We start from the raw sequence: 19,021 nt of genomic DNA on the forward strand, positions 1-19,021 counted from the left end.
TCACAAAAAAAGGAAAAGGGGAAAAATTAATATATTCTGCTCCCAAAGTCCACCTCTTGAATTTGGGATGATTCGTTGTCTATTCAGGTATTCAACAGATGCAGGCACATCTAGTTGTTTGTGGAGCTTTAATCTGCTGCTTCTGAGGCTGCTGGGAGAGACTTCCCTTTCTCTTCTTTGTTCGTACAGCTCCCGGAGTTCAGCTTTGGATTTGGACCCGCCTCTGCGTGTAGGTCGCCTGAGGGCGTCTGTTCCCCGCCCAGACAGGACGGGGTTAAAGGAGCAGCTGCTTCGGGGGCTCTGGCTCACTCAGACCAGTGGGAGGGAGCGGTACGGAGGAGGCGGAGTGAGCCTGCGGTGGCAGAGGCCGGCTTGACTTTGCAGCAGCCTGAGGTGTGCCGTGCATTCTCCCGGCGAAGTTGTCCCTGGATCACGGGACCCTGGTAGTGGCAAGCTGCTCAGGCTCCCAGGAGGGGCGGTGTGGAGAGTGACCTGTGCTCGCACACAGACTTCTTGGTGGCGGCAGCAGCAGCCCTAGCGTCTCCTGCCCGTCTCTGGGGTCCGCGCTGAGAACCGCGGCTCACGCCCGTCTCTGGGGTCCGCGCCATTAGCTGCGGCTCGCGCCCGCCTCTGGGGCCCGCGCTGATAGCCGCGGCTCACGCCCGTCTCTGGAGCTCGCCTAGGTGGCGCTCTGAATCCCCTCTCCTTGTGCGCCACGAAACAAAGAGGGAAGAAAAAGTCCCTTGCCTCTTCGGCAGCTGCAGACTTTTTCCCGGACTCCCTCCCGGCTAGCACCGAAGCACGAGCCTCAGCTCCCAGCCCCCGCCCGCCCCGGCGGGTAAGCAGACAAGCCTCTCGGGCTGGTGAGTGCTGGTTGGCGCCAAGCCTCTGTGCGGGAGTCTCTCCGCTTTGCCCTCCGCACCCCTGTGGCTGCGCTCTCCTCCGCGGCTCCGAAGCTTCCCCCCTCTGCCACCCGCAGTCTCTGCCCGCAAAGGGGCTTCCTAGTGCCTGGAAACCTTTCCTCCTTCACGACTCCCTCCCACTGGCGCAGGTCCCATCCCTATTCTTTTGTCTCTGTTATTTCTTTTTTCTTTTGCCCTACCCAAGTACGTGGGGATTTTCTTGCCTTTTGGGAGGTCTGACGTCTTCTGCCAGCGTTCAGTGAGTGTTCTGTAGGAACAGTTCCACTTGTAGATGTATTTCTACTGTATCTGTGGGAAGGAAGATGATCTCCGCGTCTTACTCTTCCGCCATCTTGCCCCTCTCCCCCCCCAGCTAACTGATTTTCGATTTTAAAAGCTGCAAGTGGTTCGCGGCATTCAAAAAGAGAATGTTATTCTCTTGGTTGTTTATGAGTAATCTTTCACCCCAATGAATTCCAAGAAGTAAAATTATAAAACCAGCATTCTCTGATCAGAATGAGACAAAATTAGAAATGAATAACAAAATCAAAGAAAAAACACCTTTCAGCTTAGAAATTAAATTGACACAAACATACTATTTCTTTCTTGCACCAGTGTGTTTTTTTTGTATTAGGATAAAATTTGCATAATATAAAATTCACCATTTAAAACATTTTAAAGTATAGAGTTTAGTGTTTTTTAGTATATTCACAATGTTGTTGTATTGTCACTAGTATCTAGTGCCAGATAGTGTCATCATCTCAAGAAGAAGCCCTGTATGCATTAAGCAGTTCTTCCCTAGTTCCCTCTCCCCCAGCACCTGGCAATTGCTAATGTACTTGCTGTCTCTAGATTTACCTATTTTGGACATTTCATATAAAATGAAATCATGCAATATGTGGCCATTTGTGTCTAGCTACTTGCACTTAGCATAATGGTTTCAAGGTTCTTCCATGTTAAAGCATGTATCGTTTCATTCCTTTTATGGGTGAATAATATTCCCTTGTATGTATAATACTTCATTTTGTTTATTTATTAGCTGATGAACATTTACATTGTTTTTACTTTTTTGCTATTCTTAATCATGCTGATATGAACATTTGTGTCCAAGTTTTTGTGTGAATGTATATTTTCAGTGCCCTTAGGTATATAATTAGGAGTGAAATTTCCGGGACATTTGGTAACTCTATATTTAATTTTTTTGAGGAACTGTGAATATGTTTTTCACTGTGGAAACACCATTTTACATTTCAACCAGCAAGGTGTGAGGTTCTCAGTTTCTCCACCTCCTTGCCAACACTTATTTTCTGTCTATTTAATTATAGCCATGCTAGTGGATTCCAGTGGTTTTGAGTTGAATTTCATAATGCCTAATAAAGTTGAACGTTTGTATCTTTGGAGAAATATCTACTCAAGTTCTTTGCCTGTTTTTAAAATTTGGTTGTCTTTGTTGCTGAGTTATGAGAGTTGTATACATTCTGGATACCAGACCTTTCTTAGATATATTATTTACAAATATTTAGTGGGTTGCTTTTTTGCTTTCTTGATACTGTCCTTTGATGCACAAAGTTTTAAATTTATGTATTTTTAAAATTGTTCACTTGTGCTTATAGTGTCATATTTTTAGAAACTGTTGCCTAATCCAAGGTTACAAAGGTATGCACCTATTTTTCCTACAAGAATTTAATAGTTTTAGCTTTTATATTAAGGAATTTGATTTATTTTGAGTTAATATTTATACATATGTGAAGTGGGGTTCCAGATTTATCCTTTTGCATGTGTGTCTAGTTATCCCACCATCATTTGCTGATAAGGTTATTCTCTTGCTATTGAATTGACTTGTTTACTCTTGTCAAAAATCAGTTGGTTATAGATGTATGGGCTTATTTTGGGAGTCTCATTTTTATTTTCCACTGGACTCTCTGTCCTTATGCCAGTACCACACTGTTTTGGTTACTTCAGCTTTGTGCTAAGTTTTGAAATTGGGAAGTATAAGTCCTCCAACTTTGCTCTTCTTTTTCAAGATTGTTTTAACTACTCATAATCCCTTGCAATTCTATATGAATTTTAGGATGAGCTTGTCTGATTCTGCAAAATAACGTCACTGGTGTTTTGATAGGGATTTTATTGAATCTACAGATAAATTTTGGGATTAACGACATAAGTCTTCCAATCCAGGAACACAGGATGTCTTTACATGTTTTAAGACTCTACAGTGTTTTGTCGTTTGTAGTGTAAAAGTTTTATACATCTTTGGTAAAAAAATATTTCAAAGTATTTTATCATTTTTCATACTTTTGTAAATGGAATTGTTTTCTTTATTTCATATTTGGTTTGTTCATTGCAAGTATATAGAAATACAACTGATTTTTGTCTTGACCTTGTTTCTTATAACTTTGCTTAACTTGTTTATTAGATTTAATAGTGTTTTGTTTATTAGATCTAATAATTTTTTACAGTTTCCCATGTGTAAAATCATGTCTTCTGAAAATAGGGATAGTTTTACTTCTGCATTTCTGATATAATAATTTCCAAGGATGCCTTTTATTTATTTTTCTTGCCTAATGCCCTTGCTAGAATTTCAGTGCAATGTTTAATAGAGGTGGCAAGAGTGTACAGCCTTGTCTTGTTCCTGATGTTAGGGGAAAGCTTTTAGTCTGACAATATTATGATGTTAGCTGTGGGTTTTTCACAAATGCCCTTTATCAAGTTGAGGATACTGTTTTTTATTCCTAGTTTGTTGAGTATTTTTATAGTGAAAATATGCTTGATCTTGTCACTCTTTTTCTGCATACTGAGATGATCATGTGGGGTTTTATTTCCTTCATTGTTTTAATGTGGTGTGTTAAATGGATTGCTTTTTGTATGTTGGACCACCTTTGCATTCCTGAGATAAATTACATTTGATCCTAGGTGTAGGGTGTAGTCTTTTTAATATGCTGTTGGATTCTGCTTGCTGCTATTATTTTGAGGAATTTTTCATCCATATTCGTAAGACACATCACTTTGTCTTTTCTTGTGTTGTCTTTGTGTGGCTTTGGATTAGTGTAATACTGGCCTCATAGAATGAGTTAGAACATATTTCCTTATCAATTTGGGGGAGAAATATGAAAAATATTGATGTTAATCCTTTTATAAACATTTGTTAGAATTCACCACTGGAGTCATCTGAAAGAAGGGATTTTCTTGTGCGAAGTTTTTTGATTACTGATTTATTCTCTTGTCGTAGGTCTGTTTGGTTTTCTATTTCTTCTTGAGTCAATTTTAGTAGTTTACATATTTCTAGGAATTTGTCCATTACAACCTTGTTATCTAATTTATTGGCATACAGTTATTCATAATATTTTCATATGCTCCTTTTTGTTTCTTTAAATTCAGTAGTAAGTCCTTTCCTTCATTCCTGATTTTAATAATTTCAGTCATCTCTTTTTTTTTTTTTTTTCTTGGTCAATCAAGATTTGTCAATATTGTTGACTTTCTTTAAAGAACCAACTTTGGTCCAGTTGATTTTCTCTATTTCTTTCTATTCTTTTATTTATTTTCTTTCTAATCTTTTTATTTCCTTCATTATGCTTGCTTTGGGTTTAGTTTGCTCTTCTTTTTCTAGTTCTTTAAGGTGAAAGATTAGGTTATTGATTTGAAATTCTTCTTTTTTTAATATAGATTTTTAATTTTCCTTGTGATTTCTTCTTTGACTCATTGGTTATTTAGGAATGTGTTAATTTCTACACATTTGTGAATTTTCTCAAGTTTACCACTATTAATTATTTCAGGTTTCATTCCCTTGTGGTCAAAGAGCATACTTTGACTTCAGTATTTTAAAATTTATTAAGACTTGTTTTGTGGCCTACCATATAGTCTATCCTGGAGATTGTTCCATTTCCACTTGAGAATAATGTGTATTCTGCTGTTGTTGGGTGGGGTATTCTATAGTTTTTTGTTTCTTCTAGTTTGTTTATGTGTTGTTCAGCCTTCTATGGTTTTGCTGATCTTTGGTCTAGGGGTTTTGTTCATTATTGAAAAGTAGCAGCAGCAAATTTGATACTAGTAGCAGCAGTAATAATACCTTATTTTTGTCTTCATTAACAAAATCCTTTCATACTCATTATCACTTTCAAGTTACTGTATACAGGTTAGTCAATCTTCTGTATTACTAGGCTGAAGATAACTATTATATTTTCATCATCTTTTTGTCCCCAGAGGCTAGCAGAGTCAGGCACGTAGTTATTGTTTAAATTAAATATAATGCTTACAAAGAAAATTTGGTATAAACTAATGGCATCTGGGAAAACTTTAGGTGATCGGTAACTGTAAATTTCATGGTACTCTCAGAGTCTACATTTTCTATCTTGAATTATGATGAATATTACTGAGTATCTCTACATTATGTAAAAATTTCTTATGAAGTACACATTGAATATAATTTCAAAATTTTAGTTCTGATATCTAACATGATTATAGAAATCCATTATGTCAATAATGAGAATTTCAGCATAATCCAACAAACATTTGTGAACAGCTGCTGTGTTCTAAGGCACTATGCAAAGCACTGGATTGCTGTTCCTTCTATGTGAGAAGATATAGCCATTGACTAAGTGTTTATTTTCAATTATAATAAAATATAATGTCATAGAACATTTTGATCATTTATAAAATGTCTATTAGATAAAACCTTTTATATGAATTGCTTAATATAATGGACTCTATGTGTGCCTTAAATAGAGCACTAATACTTTTTGATGGTTCATGTCATTATTCAGACCATAGTTGTTGAATGATCAAACTTTATAATTGAAATGGTGTATATTCATCTTCAGTTTCTAATTACTGAGGTAAAAATAGATTATATTCTCAGTTTCACTTAGTGGATCTAGGTTAATTTGCTTTGCTTTAGACTGATTAACTCTAGAAAGCTTTTTTGACCTTTTTGGTTCTCAGTTTCAATTCTGAACTGAAGAGATTAGTTGGTAATAGGTATTGTCAAGATAGAGAAAAAAAGTATATTAGTTAAGTCTGAAAAATGCTGGTTTTAGTAAAGTTCAACATATTTCTTTACTTGTGGGTTTGTAGGAGGTCTAATATTTTAATATATATTGTTAATTTCCACAATTTGTTTGACCATGTAACCTGTTTTATATGAATTTGTCATAAATCACTGGTCTTAAGGTATAATATATGCATCCCAAGAACTGCCTAAGATGTTCCACTATGATGTGAAAAGAAAGTGTCAGAAAAATGTTTCTATTTACTTTTTTAAAAAAAATCTTAAAAACTAAGAGAAACAAAACTATGTTAATATTCAGCATAGAAATTGATGCTTTTGCCCTCATAGGTCATTTTATGAAACAGTCACATAACATTAGTGAGATAACCTGACCTGAATAGGAGTTCCATAGTGGTGAGTTGGTAGTGCTGCCCACATGTGTTTGCTTTTTAGTATAATAGAATGTATGAGCTTGCTTTACCAGGTAATTGGATTTAGCTACTATGTTATTTAGTTTTTACTAAAACAACTCTGACAGAAATGGGAAAATGACTTTAAAAAGATTGGTGCCATAAGCCATAGATTGATAGTCATACCAACAAAAATCAGTGTTTATAATAAGTGCCCTTGTTGGTCCTTTATGTTTAGGCTGTTTTGGGAAAGAATGACTTAGCTACAGAAAGATACATAAAGTGATATACTGGAAATGGCAATTAGAATTTGATAATGAAATAGAACTTGTGAATAAGTAAGGCATAGTAAATGAGGGAAGCTTATAAATGAGAAAGTGGTGACAGTAAATGAACAAGAACTGTTGGTGTTATCTTTTCCCTAAATATAGTTAATTTTCTCTCCAAGTCCACTGGGGTGATGGTGCAGTCATTCAGGGTCCCAGGCTGATAGAGGCCCTGCTGCTGTTCGCAGCACGTGACTTTAATTTTCATCTTAGGCATTGACATCAGCAGGCAAATAGGGGGAAAAAGGGAATGTGTGGAGGATTGTGTTGGAGGTTTTGTGGTTCAAGCATGAAATGGTGTACATCACTTCTACCTACCTGACATTCCTAAAATAAATCCCGCTTGGTTGAGATGTATTATCCTATTTATGTATTGCTAGATTCCATCTGCTAATATTTTATGTAGAATTTTAGCTTCTGTTTTCATAAAAGAGATTGGTTCATAACTTTATCTTTACAGATTTTAGTATAAGGGATATGCTGTCTTAATAAAATATGTAGGGAAGTATTCCCTCTTTTTCTATTCTCTGGAAGATTTTGTGTAAGGTCTCTGTTACTTGTTTCTTAAATGTTTATTAAAATCAACCTGTTAAATCATCTGGGCTTATGGATTCCTTGGTCGGAAGTTTTATTTTGTTTGGTTTTTAAATTAATACAGTTTCAATTTTTTTTAACACATATAGGACTCTTCAGAATTTTTATTTCATCTTCTTTCAGTTTTGTTAAGTTGTGTTTTTTCATAGGAGTTTTTTCATTTCATCTAAAATTTCATATTTATTGCTCTAATATTTAATAATATCTTACTGTTTATTAGAAATATCTGTAGGTTTTATAATACCCTGAATTCATGCATAATGTTAGAAATTTTTGTTTTCTATTTTTCTTCATCACTCTATTGTTGCCATCTTGCTACATTTAATTTTTTTCTTCTTTCTTTGGATTATTTGTTACAATTCTTCTGTTACATTTATATTTGATCTTTTTACTCTGTCCCATGTCTTTTTAAAGTTTTTTTTTTTTTTTTGTATTTTCCATCACTTATTTCTCTTTCTGCTGTAGTTTCTTTTTTTTCCCCCACTGTCTTTTGGTTCTCTAATCGTGCTTTCTGCTGTTTTACCTACTATTTACCTCATCTATTGCGTTGTTAATAATACGTTTTTTCTCACTGTAGAATTTCTGTTTTACGAATCCCAGTTCTCTGAAGAAAATCTCTATCCTATCTGTTTTCTCCATTTCGTCTCTATTTTCTTTTTTTTTAAACATCTTTATTGAAGTATAATTGCCTTACAATAGTGTGTTAGCTTCTGCTTTATAACAAAGTGAATCAGTTATACATATACAATATGTTCCCATTTCTCTTCCCTCTTGCATCTCCCTCCCTCCCACCCTCCCCATCCCACCCCTCTAGGTGGTCACAAAGCACCGAGCTGATCTCCCTGTGCTATGCGGCTGCTTCCCACTAGCTATCTATTTTACATTTGGTAGTGTATATATGTCCATGACACTCTCTTACCCTGTCACATCTCACCCCACCCCCTCCCCATATCCTCAAGTCCATTCTCTAGTAGGTCTGTGTCTTTATTCCCATCTTGCCACTAGGTTCTTCATGGCCTTTTTTTTTTTTTCCTTAGATTCCGTATATATGTGTTAGCATACTGTATTTGTTTTTCTCTTTCTGACTTACTTCACTCTGTATGACAGACTCTAACTCCATCCACCTCATTACAAATACCTCCATTTCATTTCTTTTTATGGCTGAGTAATATTCCATTGTATACATGTGCCACATCTTCTTTATCCATTCGTCTGTCGATGGACATTTAGGTTGCTTCCAGGTCCTGGCTATTGTAAATAGAGCTGCAATGAACATTGTGGTACATGACACTTTTTGACCTATGGTTTTCTCAGGGTATAGGCCCAGTAGTGGGATTGCTGGGTCATATGGTAGTTCTATTTGTAGTTTTTTAAGGAACCTCCATACTGTTCTCCATAGTGGCTGTATCAATTTACATTCCCACCAACAGTGCAAGAGTGTTCCCTTTCCTCCACACCCTCTCCAGCATTTATTGTTTCTAGATTTTTTGATGATGGCCATTCTGACCGGTGTGAGATGATATCTCATTGTAGTTTTGATTTGCATTTCTCTAATGATTAATGATGTTGAGCATTCTTTCATGTGTCTGTAGGCCATCTGTATATCTTCTTTGGAGAAATGTCTATTTAGGTCTTCTGCCCATTTTTGGATTGGGTTGTTTGTTTTTTTGTTATTGAGCTGCATGAGCTGCTTGTAAATCTTGGAGATTAATCCTTTGTCAGTTGCTTCATTTGCAAATATTTTCTCCCATTCTAAGGGTTGTCTTTTGGTCTTGTTTATGGTTTCCTTTGCTGTGCAAAAGCTTTTAAGTTTCATTAGGTCCCATTTGTTTATTTGTGTTCTTATTTCCATTTACTCTGGGAGCTGGGTCAAAAAGAATCTTGCTGTGATGTATGTCATAGAGTGTTCTGCCTATGTTTTCCTCTAAGAGTTTGATAGTGTCTGGCCTTACACTTAGGTCTTTAATCCATTTGGAGTTTATTTTTGTGCATGGTGTCAGAGAGTGTTCTAATTTCATACTTTTACATGTACCTGTCCAATTTTCCCAGCACCACTTATTGAAGAGGCTGTCTTTTCTCCACTGTATATGCTTGCCTCCTTTATCAAAGATAAGGTGACCATATGTGTGTGGGTTTATCTCTGGGCTTTCTATCCTGTTCCATTGATCTATATTTCTGTTTTTGTGCCAGTACCAAACTGTCTTGATTACTGAAGCTTTGTAGTATAGTCTGAAGTCAGGGAGCCTGATTCCCCCAGCTCCATTTTTCGTTCTCAAGATTGCTTTGGCTATTCGGTGTCTTTTGTGTTTCCATACAAATTGTGAATTTTTTTGTTCTAGTTCTGTGAAAAATGCCAGTGGTAGTTTGATAGGGATTGCATTGAATCTGTAGATTGCTTTGGGTAGTAGAGTCATTTTCACAATGTTGATTCTTCCAATCCAGGAACATGGTATATCTCTCCATCTATTTGTATCATCTTTAATTTCTTTCATCAGTGTCTTATAATTTTCTGCATACAGGTCTTTTGTCTCCTTAGGTAGGTTTATTCCTAGATATCTTATTCTTTTTGTTGCAATGGTAAACGGGAGTGTTTTCTTAATTTCACTTTCAAATTTTTCGTCATTAGTGTATAGAAATGCAAGCGATTTCTGTGCATTAATTTTGTATCCTGCTACTTTACCAAATTCATTGATTAGCTCTAGGAGTTTTCTGGTAGCCTCTTTAGGATTCTCTATGTATAGTATCATGTCATCTGCAAATAGTGACAGCTTTACTTCTTCTTTTCCGATTTGGATTCCTTTTATTTCTTTGTCTTCTCTGATTGCTGTGGCTAACACTTCCAAAACTATGTTGAATAATAGTGGTGAGAGTGGGCAACCTTGTCTTGTTCCTGATCTTAGTGGAAATGGTTTCAGTTTTTCACCATTGAGGACAATGTTGGCTGTGGGTTTGTCATATATGGCCTTTATTATGTTGAGGAAAGTTCCCTCTATGCCTACTTTCTGGAGGGCTTTTATCATAAATGGGTGTTGAATTTTGTCGAAAGCTTTCTCTGCATCTATTGAGATGATCATATAGTTTTTCTCCTTCAATTTGTTAATATGGTGTATCACATTGATTGATTTGCGTATATTGAAGAATCCTTGCATTCCTGGGATAAACCCCACTTGATCATGGTGTATGATCCTTTTAATGTGCTGTTGGATTCTGTTTGCGAGTATTTTGTTGAGGATTTTTGCATCTATGTTCATCAGTGATATTGGCCTGTAGTTTTCTTTCTTTGTGACATCTTTGTCTGGTTTTGGTATCAGGGTGATGGTGGCCTCGTAGAATGAGTTTGGGAGTGTTCCTCCCTCTGCAATATTTTGGAAGAGTTTGAGAAGGATAGGTGTTAGCTCTTCTCTAAATGTTTGATAGAATTCACCTGTGAAGCCATCTGGTCCTTGGCTTTTGTTTGTTGGAAGGTTTTTAATCACAGTTTCAATTTCAGTGCTTGTGATTGGTCTGTTCATATTTTCTATTTCTTCCTGGTTCAGTCTCGGCAGTTTGTGCATTTCTAAGAATCTGTCCATTTCTTCCAGGTTGTCCATTTTATTGGCATAGAGTTGCTTGTAGTAATCTCTCATGATCTTTTGTATTTCTGCAGTGTCAGTGGTTATTTCTCCTTTTTCATTTCTAATTCTATTGATCTGAGTCTTCTCCCTTTTTCTCTTGATGAGTCTGGCTAATGGTTTATCAATTTTGTTTATCTTCTCAAAGAACCAGCTTTTAGTTTTATTGATTTTTGCTATTGTTTCCTTCATTTCTTTTTCATTTATTTCTGACCTGATCTTTATAATTTCTTTCCTTCTGCTGGCTTTGGGGTTTTTTTGTTCTTCTTTCTCTAATTGCTTTAGGTGCAAGGTTAGGTTGTTTATTCGAGATGTTTCCTGTTTCTTGAGGTAGGCTTGTATTGCTATAAACTTCCCTCTTAGCACTGCTTTTGCTGCGTCCCATAGGTTTTGGGTCGTCGTATCTCCATTGTCATTTATTTCTAGGTATTTTTTGATTTCCCCTTTGATTTCTTCAGTAATCACTTCATTATTAAGTAATGTATTGTGTAGCCTCCATGTGTTTGTATTTTTTACAGATGTTTTCCTGTAATTGATATCTAGTCTCATAGCGTTGTGGTCGGAAAAGATACTTGATACGATTTCAATTTTCTTAAATTTACCAAGGTTTGATTTGTGACCCAAGATATGATCTATCCTGGAGAATGTTCCATGAGCACTTGAGAAAAATGTGTATTCTGTTGTTTTTGGGTGGAATGTCCTATAAATATCAATTAAGTCCATCTTGTTTAATGTATCATTTAAAGCTTGTGTTTCCTTATTTATTTTCATTTTGGATGATCTGTCCATTGGTGAAAGTGGGGTGTTAAAGTCCCCTACTATGATTGTGTTGCTGTCGATTTCCCCTTTTATGGCTGTTAGTACTTGCCTTATGTATTGAGGTGCTCCTATGTTGGGTGCATAAATATTTACAATTGTTATACCTTCCTCTTGGATCGATCCCTTGATCATTATATAGTGTCCTTCTTTGTCTCTTGTAATAGTCTTTATTTTAAAGTCTATTTTGTCTGATATGAGAATTGCTACTCCAGCTTTCTTTTGATTTCCATTTGCATGGAATATCTTTTTCCATCCCCTCACTTTCAGTCTGTATGTGTCTCTAGGTCTGAAGTGGGTCTCTTGTAGACAGCATATACATGGGTGTTGTTTTTGTATCCATTCAGCCAGCCTGTGTCTTTTGGTGGGAGCATTTAATCCATTTACATTCAAGGTAATTATCGATATGTATGTTCCTATTCCCATTTTCTTAAATGTTTTGGGTTTGTTATTGTAGGTGTTTTCCTTCTCTTGTGTTTCTTGCCTAGAGAAGTTCCTTTAGCATTTGTTGTAAAGCTGGTTTGGTAGTGCTGAACTCTCTCAGCTTTTGCTTGTCTGTAAAGGTTTTAATTTCTCCATCACATTTGAATGAGATCCTTGCTGGGTAGAGTAATCTTGGTTGTAGGTTCTTCTCCTTCATGACTTTAAGTATATCCTGCCACTCCCTTCTGGCTTGCAGAGTTTCTGCTGAAAGATCAGATGTTAACCTTATGGGGATTCCCTTGTGTGTTATTTGTTTTTTTTCCCTTGCTGCCTTTAATATGTTTTCCTTATATTTAATTTTTGACAGTTTGATTAATATGTGTCTTGGCGTGTTTCTCCTTGGGTTTATCCTGTATGGGACTCTCTGTGCTTCCAGGACTTGATTAACTATTTCCTTTCCCATATTAGGGAAGTTTTCAACTATAATCTCTTCAAATATTTTCTCAGTCCCTTTCTTTTTCTCTTCTTCTTCTGGGACCCCTATAATTCGAATGTTGGTGCGTTTAATGCTGTCCCAGAGGTCTCTGAGACTGTCCTCAGTTCTTTTCATTCTTTTTTCTTTATCCTGCTCTGCAGTAGTTATTTCCACCATTTTATCTTCCAGGTCACTTATCCTTTCTTCTGCCTCAGTTATTCTGCTATTGATCCCATCTAGAGTATTTTTAATTTCATTTATTGTGTTTTTCATCATTGCTTGATTCCTCTTTAGTTCTTCTACGTCCTTGTTAAATGCTTCTTGCATTTTGTCTATTCTATTTCCAAGATTTTGGATCATCCTTACTATCATTATTCTGAATTCTTTTTCAGGTAGACTACCTATTTCCTCTTCATTTGTTAAGTCTAGTGTGTTTTGACCCTGCTCCTTCATCTGCTGTGTGTTTTTCTGTCGTCTCATTTTGCTTATCTTACTGTGTTTGGGGTCTCCTTATCACAGGTTGCAGGTTTGTAGTTCCCGTTGTTTTTGGTATCTGTCCCCAGTGGCTAAGGTTGGTTCAGTGGGTTGTGTAGGCTTCCTGGTGGAGGGAACTAGTGCCTGAGCTCTGGTGGATGAGGCTGGATCTTGTCTTTCTGGTGGGCACGTCCACGTCTGGTGGTGTATTTTGGGGTGTCTGTGGCCTTATTATGATTTTAGGCAGCCTCTCTGCTAATGGATGAGGCTGTGTTCCTGTCTTGCTAGTTGTTTGGCATAGGGTGTTCAGCACTGTAGCTTGCTGGTCATTGAGTGATGCTGGGTCTTGATGTTGAGATGGAGATCTCTGAGAGATTTTTGCCGTTTGGTATTACGTGGAGCTGGGAGGTCTCTTGTGGACCAGTGTCCTGAAGTTGGCTCTCCCACCTCCGAGGTACGGCCCTGATGCCTGGCTGAAGCACCAAGAGCCTTTCGTCCACATGGCTCAGAGTAAGAGGGAGAAAAAATAGAAAGAAAGAAAGGAAGGAAGGAAGGAAGGAAGGAAGGAAGGAGGAAGGAAGGAAGGAAGGAAGGAAGGAAGGAAGGAGGAAGGAAGGAAGGAAGGAAAGAAAGAAAGAAAGAAAGAAAGAAAGAAAGGAAAGAAAGAAAGAAGCTATAATATAGTGAAGTAAAATAAAGCTATTGTAAAGCAAAGCTATACAGACAAAATCTCCCCCAGAAGCATATACATATACACTCACAAAAAAAAAGGAAAAGGGGAAAAATTAATATATCCTGCTCCCAAAGTCCACCTCCTGAATTTGGGATGATTCATTGTCTATTCAGGTATTCAACAGATGCAGGCACATCAAGTTGTTTGTGGAGTTTTAATCCGCTTCTTCTGAGGCTGCTGGGACAGATTTCCCCTCCTCTTCTCTGTTCGCACAGCTCCTGGGGATCAATCAGCTTTGGATTTGGCCCCGCCTCTGCGTGTAGGTCGCCTGAGGGCGTCTGTTCTTCGCTCAGACAGGACGGGGTTAAAGGAGCAGCTGCTTCGGGGGCTCTGGCTCACTCAGACTGGGGGGAGGGAGGGGTACGGAGGAGGCGGGGCGAGCCTGCGGCGTCAGAGGCGTCGTGACGTTGCACCAGCCTGAGGCGCGCAGTGCCTTCTCCCGGGGGATGTTGTCCCTGGATCACGGGACCCTGGCAGTGGCGGGCTGCACGGGCTCCTGGGAGGGGCGGTGTGGAGAGTGACCTGTGCTCGCACACAGGCTTCTTGGAGGCGGCAACAGCAGCCCCAGCGTCTCACGCCCGTCTCTGGGGTCCGCGCTGATAGCCGCGGCTCGCGCCAGTCTCTGGAGTTCGTTTAGGCGGCGCTCTGAATCCCCTCTCCTTGCGCGCCGCGAAACAAAGAGGCAAGAAAAAGTCTCTTGCCTCTTCGGCAGCTGCAGACTTTTTCCCGGTCTCCCTCCCAGCCAGCTGTGGTGCGCTAACCCCTTCCGGCTGTGTTCACGCCGCCAACCCCAGTCCTCTCCCTGCGACCGAAGCCCGAGCCTCAGCTCCCAGCCCAGCCCGCCCCGGCGGCTGAGCAGACAAGCCTCTCGGGCTGGTGAGTGCTGGTCAGCGCCGAGCCTCTGTGCGGGAAGTGCGGGAATCTCTCCGCTTTGCCCTCCACACCCCTGTGGCTGCGCTCTCCTCCGTGGCTCCGAAGCTTCCCCCCTCTGCCACCCGCAGTCTCTGCCCGCGAAGGGGCTCCTAGTGCGTGGAAATCTTTCCTCCTTCACAGCTCCCTCCCACTGGTGCAGGTGCCGTCCCTATTCTTTTGTCTCTGTTATTTCTTTTTTCTTTTGCCCTACCCAAGTACGGGGGGAGTTTCTTGCCTTTTGGGAGGTCTGACGTTTTCTGCCAGCGTTCAGTGGGTGTTCTGTAGGAGCAGTTCCACGTGTAGATGTATTTCTACTGTATCTGTGGGAAGGAAGGTGATCTCCGCGTCTTACTCTTCCGCCATCTTCTCTCCTCCGTCTCTATTTTCTTGAATGTATTATTCATACATATTTTAAACTCTTTCATAAATAATTTCTGAATCACACATGGGTCTATTTCTTTTGTCTTTTCTGTTTTCTGTTTCTTTGGTCTCATCTTTTACCATCTCTGATAATTTTGCATTGAAAGCTGTACATTGTGTTTGAAAAATTGGAAAGGCTCTGTAGGATGTTAACATTCTCCAAAGAGAGGTAAGCGTCTCCTTTCCTAGAAAGGTAGAATGGGGGGTTGATTACCTTAATCCATTGGTTCTCAAACTTTATTATGTATTAAACTATTGGCATGTATATGTTACTAGAGAAGTAATGAAAAAAAAAAAAAAAAAGGTCCTGGCTTGTTGAAGTAACACAGGACCTCCTGTCTCTAGATCCAGGTCCAGAATTGCCAGATGCCCCAAGGGATAACACCATTGCTGTGTGTTACCTTACCTCTCAGCATGGTTTTCCTTTCTCAGTTATTGTTTCCCTTTAATTTCTCATTGCCACAGCCCTGCAGAATGCTTTTAAACAGAACTTTTTTTAAAAATAGTTTTTCTGTTTGTTTGCAGCTGCGTGCCACAAGCTACTCAATCACTTATAGATGCAAAAGTCAATGGTGTGTTGTTATTTTGTCAAAAGAACAAATCATGGCTTAGTTACTTACTTTCTTTCAGGAAAAACATAAACAAGAATTGGAAGACATGAGGAAAGCTGGTCATGAAGCCCTCAGCATTATTGTGGATGAATATAAGGTAGCGGTTTGAGAGTCTGTTTTCTTTATTTTTTTAAACTTTGGCAAACTTTAGTAAAAAAAATTACACACATAGACATATGCTACACAAATTATAGAATTATAGTGTAGTCTTATTTTGGTATAGAATTCCTTTCATTGATTAATAAGTGTTCATTGAAAGCATACTTAGTAGATTACAAAGGTAATGCTAGATGTTGCTCTGCATTTGAGAACTTACAGAATATTTGAGAACACAGGATTGAAGTTCGAAAACAAAATACTGTAGAATTAATTGCTAGGTTGTTAGCTTTTTTGGTCTTTACTCTGGTTCCACCTTTTATAGAAAAAAAAAGTGATATAAATCTGAAAATTATTGTCATAGCTTTTTTTCTTAAACAAATTAAATAGATTTGGGTACATTTAAGTAATAATAAAAATTATAATAAATGTCAGTATCAGTGATATATACAGTATTATTCTGGATAAGCTAATAAGCCTGCATAAGCTTAATCATTTAAAGTAAATTGAGAGTTTAATGACAAAATTTTTCCCCCCTAAATTTTATGTTAGATCATTTTTTTCCATCAAGTAATTAAGGAATACATTCTTGTTGAAATCAAATTCAAAAACTTCTCCCCAGAAGTAACCAGTGTGAATGGTGTTATGTGCATCCTTCTAGAGGTTTTTCTTTATATTTACACACACACACACACATGCACACACACACACACACACACACACACACACGTACACTCATGCTGTATAATTTTGATTTGCTTTTAGAAAAATGTTGTTCTACTCAATCTGTTCTTTTGTTTCTTGCTATATTTACTTGTCAGTATATATAAACTTATCCTATTTTTGTCATTGTTCTATAGTATTCCACAGTGTGTATATATATGTATATATATGTGTGTATACATATATATACACACACACATATACAAACGTATATATGCATATACATACACATATATATACATATATATATACATATATATATATACATATATATATACACACACACACACACACACCCCATAATTGGTTTAACTATACCTGTGTAAATAGGCATTTAGTTTATTTTTTTATTGTTAATTATTACAATAAATGTTTAAAAAATCCTTCTACCATATGTGGAATATAGACATTTTTTTATTGATTCAACTTCATTCCTAGACATGATAGAAGTTGATTTCATTTTAATTAGCTGATAATTTAATGTCAAAAAGCTTCCTGTAACAAGTCATTTGGATAAAAGTAGAAAAAGAAGTAGATCCAGAATTTAAGTGAAAAGCACTTTTTTTTTAAAATCCAAGGTATTAAAATAATTGGTAGATATGTCTTGGGACACGAAAGGTCATTTTTGTGACCACACTAATATAGAAACTGGTGCCATTGTTGAGAAGATTATTAAAAAATGGCTGGTTTTTACAGCTGTGATTATTGACTCTTTTTTTATAATGTTGTGAATTTTTAGTTCTACTAATACAAACCAGCTTTACAGTGGTTGAGTTGGGGAAAAGTATAGGATCTATTTTGGACCATCTTCTTTTTTTCCTAAGGCTAAGGGTTGGAAGAATTAAAATACTGGAATTTACATAATTCTCCTGGCATATTAAGTGATATATTCTTGGATGAATTTATATTTTACTCATTTATATTTATGAATTCTAAATTAAATGTTTTTTTATTTAAATTGGCGTATAGTTGTTTTACAATGTTGTGTTAGTTTCTACTGTATAGCGAAGTGGAGTTCCCTGTGCTATACAGCAGGCCCTCATTAGCCATCCACTTTATACATATTAGTGTATATATGTCAATCCCAATCTCCCAATTCATCCCACCCCCCCTCTTCCTCTCCTTGGTGTCCATACGTTTGTTCTCTACATCTGTGTCTCATTTCTGCCTTGCAAACCAGTTCATCTGTACCATTTTTATAGATTCCACAAATATGCATTAATATACGATGTTTGTTTTTCTGTTTCTGACTTACTTCACTCTGTATGACAGTATCTAAATGTTTTGAAAGTACTTACATTGTTGTGTTTTTCTGAAAAGCTCAGCATTTGATATTTAAATATTTTTTTTGTCTCTAGCTCCACATATTTCCTTTGCTGAAAACGTGTTTATTGTGTATTACTTTCAACACTAGCAATGAATGAGTTTAAAAGCATATGTAACAACTTTGCAAATATATTTTGCAAATTATATTTTGAAGAAACTTAGTTGAGAGCTACTCATTTCACCTCTTCTTTGTCTCATATTATTATGTGACACTCATTTAGAAAGAGAATTTAAAAGTTTCAGGCATTAGTATTACAATTTGCTTTAAAGGATTAGGTATCAAATCACGTATCCTACAAAGTTATATTTAATTTATCATAGTATACTTGTATTCAGTTAATATGCAAACTATATAAATTCTCTTATAGTAGGGAACGTTGGTATAAATACTTTTCATATAGCTTTCCATATTATTGATTTATTGCTGAGCTTCACATTTTGCACAAAGATATTACAGTACTCTTAAGAGGAATACATCTGATACATTAATTATTGTGTAAAATATTACAACCAAGGTGTCTTAGAAACATACTGACAATCAACTTGATAAAAAGTGGAAAAAATAAAGTAATTTAGATAGGAAAAATAAGCAATGTTTTCTTGGTAGGTTAGAGGTCTTTATAATGTAAATGTTGATGATTCGTGCCCCATTATGGAACAAGAAAAGAAACGATTTTTTTCCATTCTAAATTCATGCGTGAGAAGTTCATGCGCTGATTGTTTTATTTTGCTTCTCTTTTTTCTTAATATCTTTAAAGATATGTTTTTTACAGCATATAAACATTTTGATGGATGATTCATTAATCATTAGGTAACTCAAAAACAAACCAAATTACAACTTCTCATTACTGTGGCTAATAGAAGCTTTGTGAACATCTCTTTGCATTTATTCATTCCTTAATTCAAGAAATATTATTGACTTTCTTCTTTATGTCAAGGACTATCATAGATACAGCACTGAACAAAATAAAACTCCTTGGTCCGATGGAATATATATTCTATATCCATTCACCTATGCATACCATATATAGGAAGTAAGGAACCTAAAACCACAGCTTTCCTCAATCTTTTGGTTTTCAGGGCTCCACACCCTTGCCTCTCCTACCCATGCAGGCATTTACTCAAATATGCAGCTGGATCTTCCTCCTTCCTAACACCCTTCCTGGTTGCTAGGGAATCTTACAT

At 37.1% G+C, this 19,021-nt stretch overlaps 1 protein-coding gene across 5 annotated transcripts in view; it reads left to right on the plus strand.

The window, feature by feature from the left end:
• The window catches only part of CCDC91 (coiled-coil domain containing 91), a 425,558-nt gene that overhangs the window by 201,756 nt on the left and 204,781 nt on the right, over positions 1–19,021 (plus strand). For all 5 annotated transcript variants that reach the window (XM_059935542.1, XM_059935544.1, XM_059935541.1 and 2 more), the window contains exon 7: positions 15,711–15,788. In XM_059935542.1, coding sequence (XP_059791525.1) covers positions 15,711–15,788 — 78 coding nt within the window. The remainder of the gene's footprint in view (positions 1–15,710; positions 15,789–19,021) is intronic.

The sequence above is a fragment of the Balaenoptera ricei genome, chromosome 10 (genome assembly GCF_028023285.1).
Source record: "Balaenoptera ricei isolate mBalRic1 chromosome 10, mBalRic1.hap2, whole genome shotgun sequence".
Classification (NCBI taxonomy): Eukaryota; Metazoa; Chordata; class Mammalia; order Artiodactyla; family Balaenopteridae; genus Balaenoptera; species Balaenoptera ricei.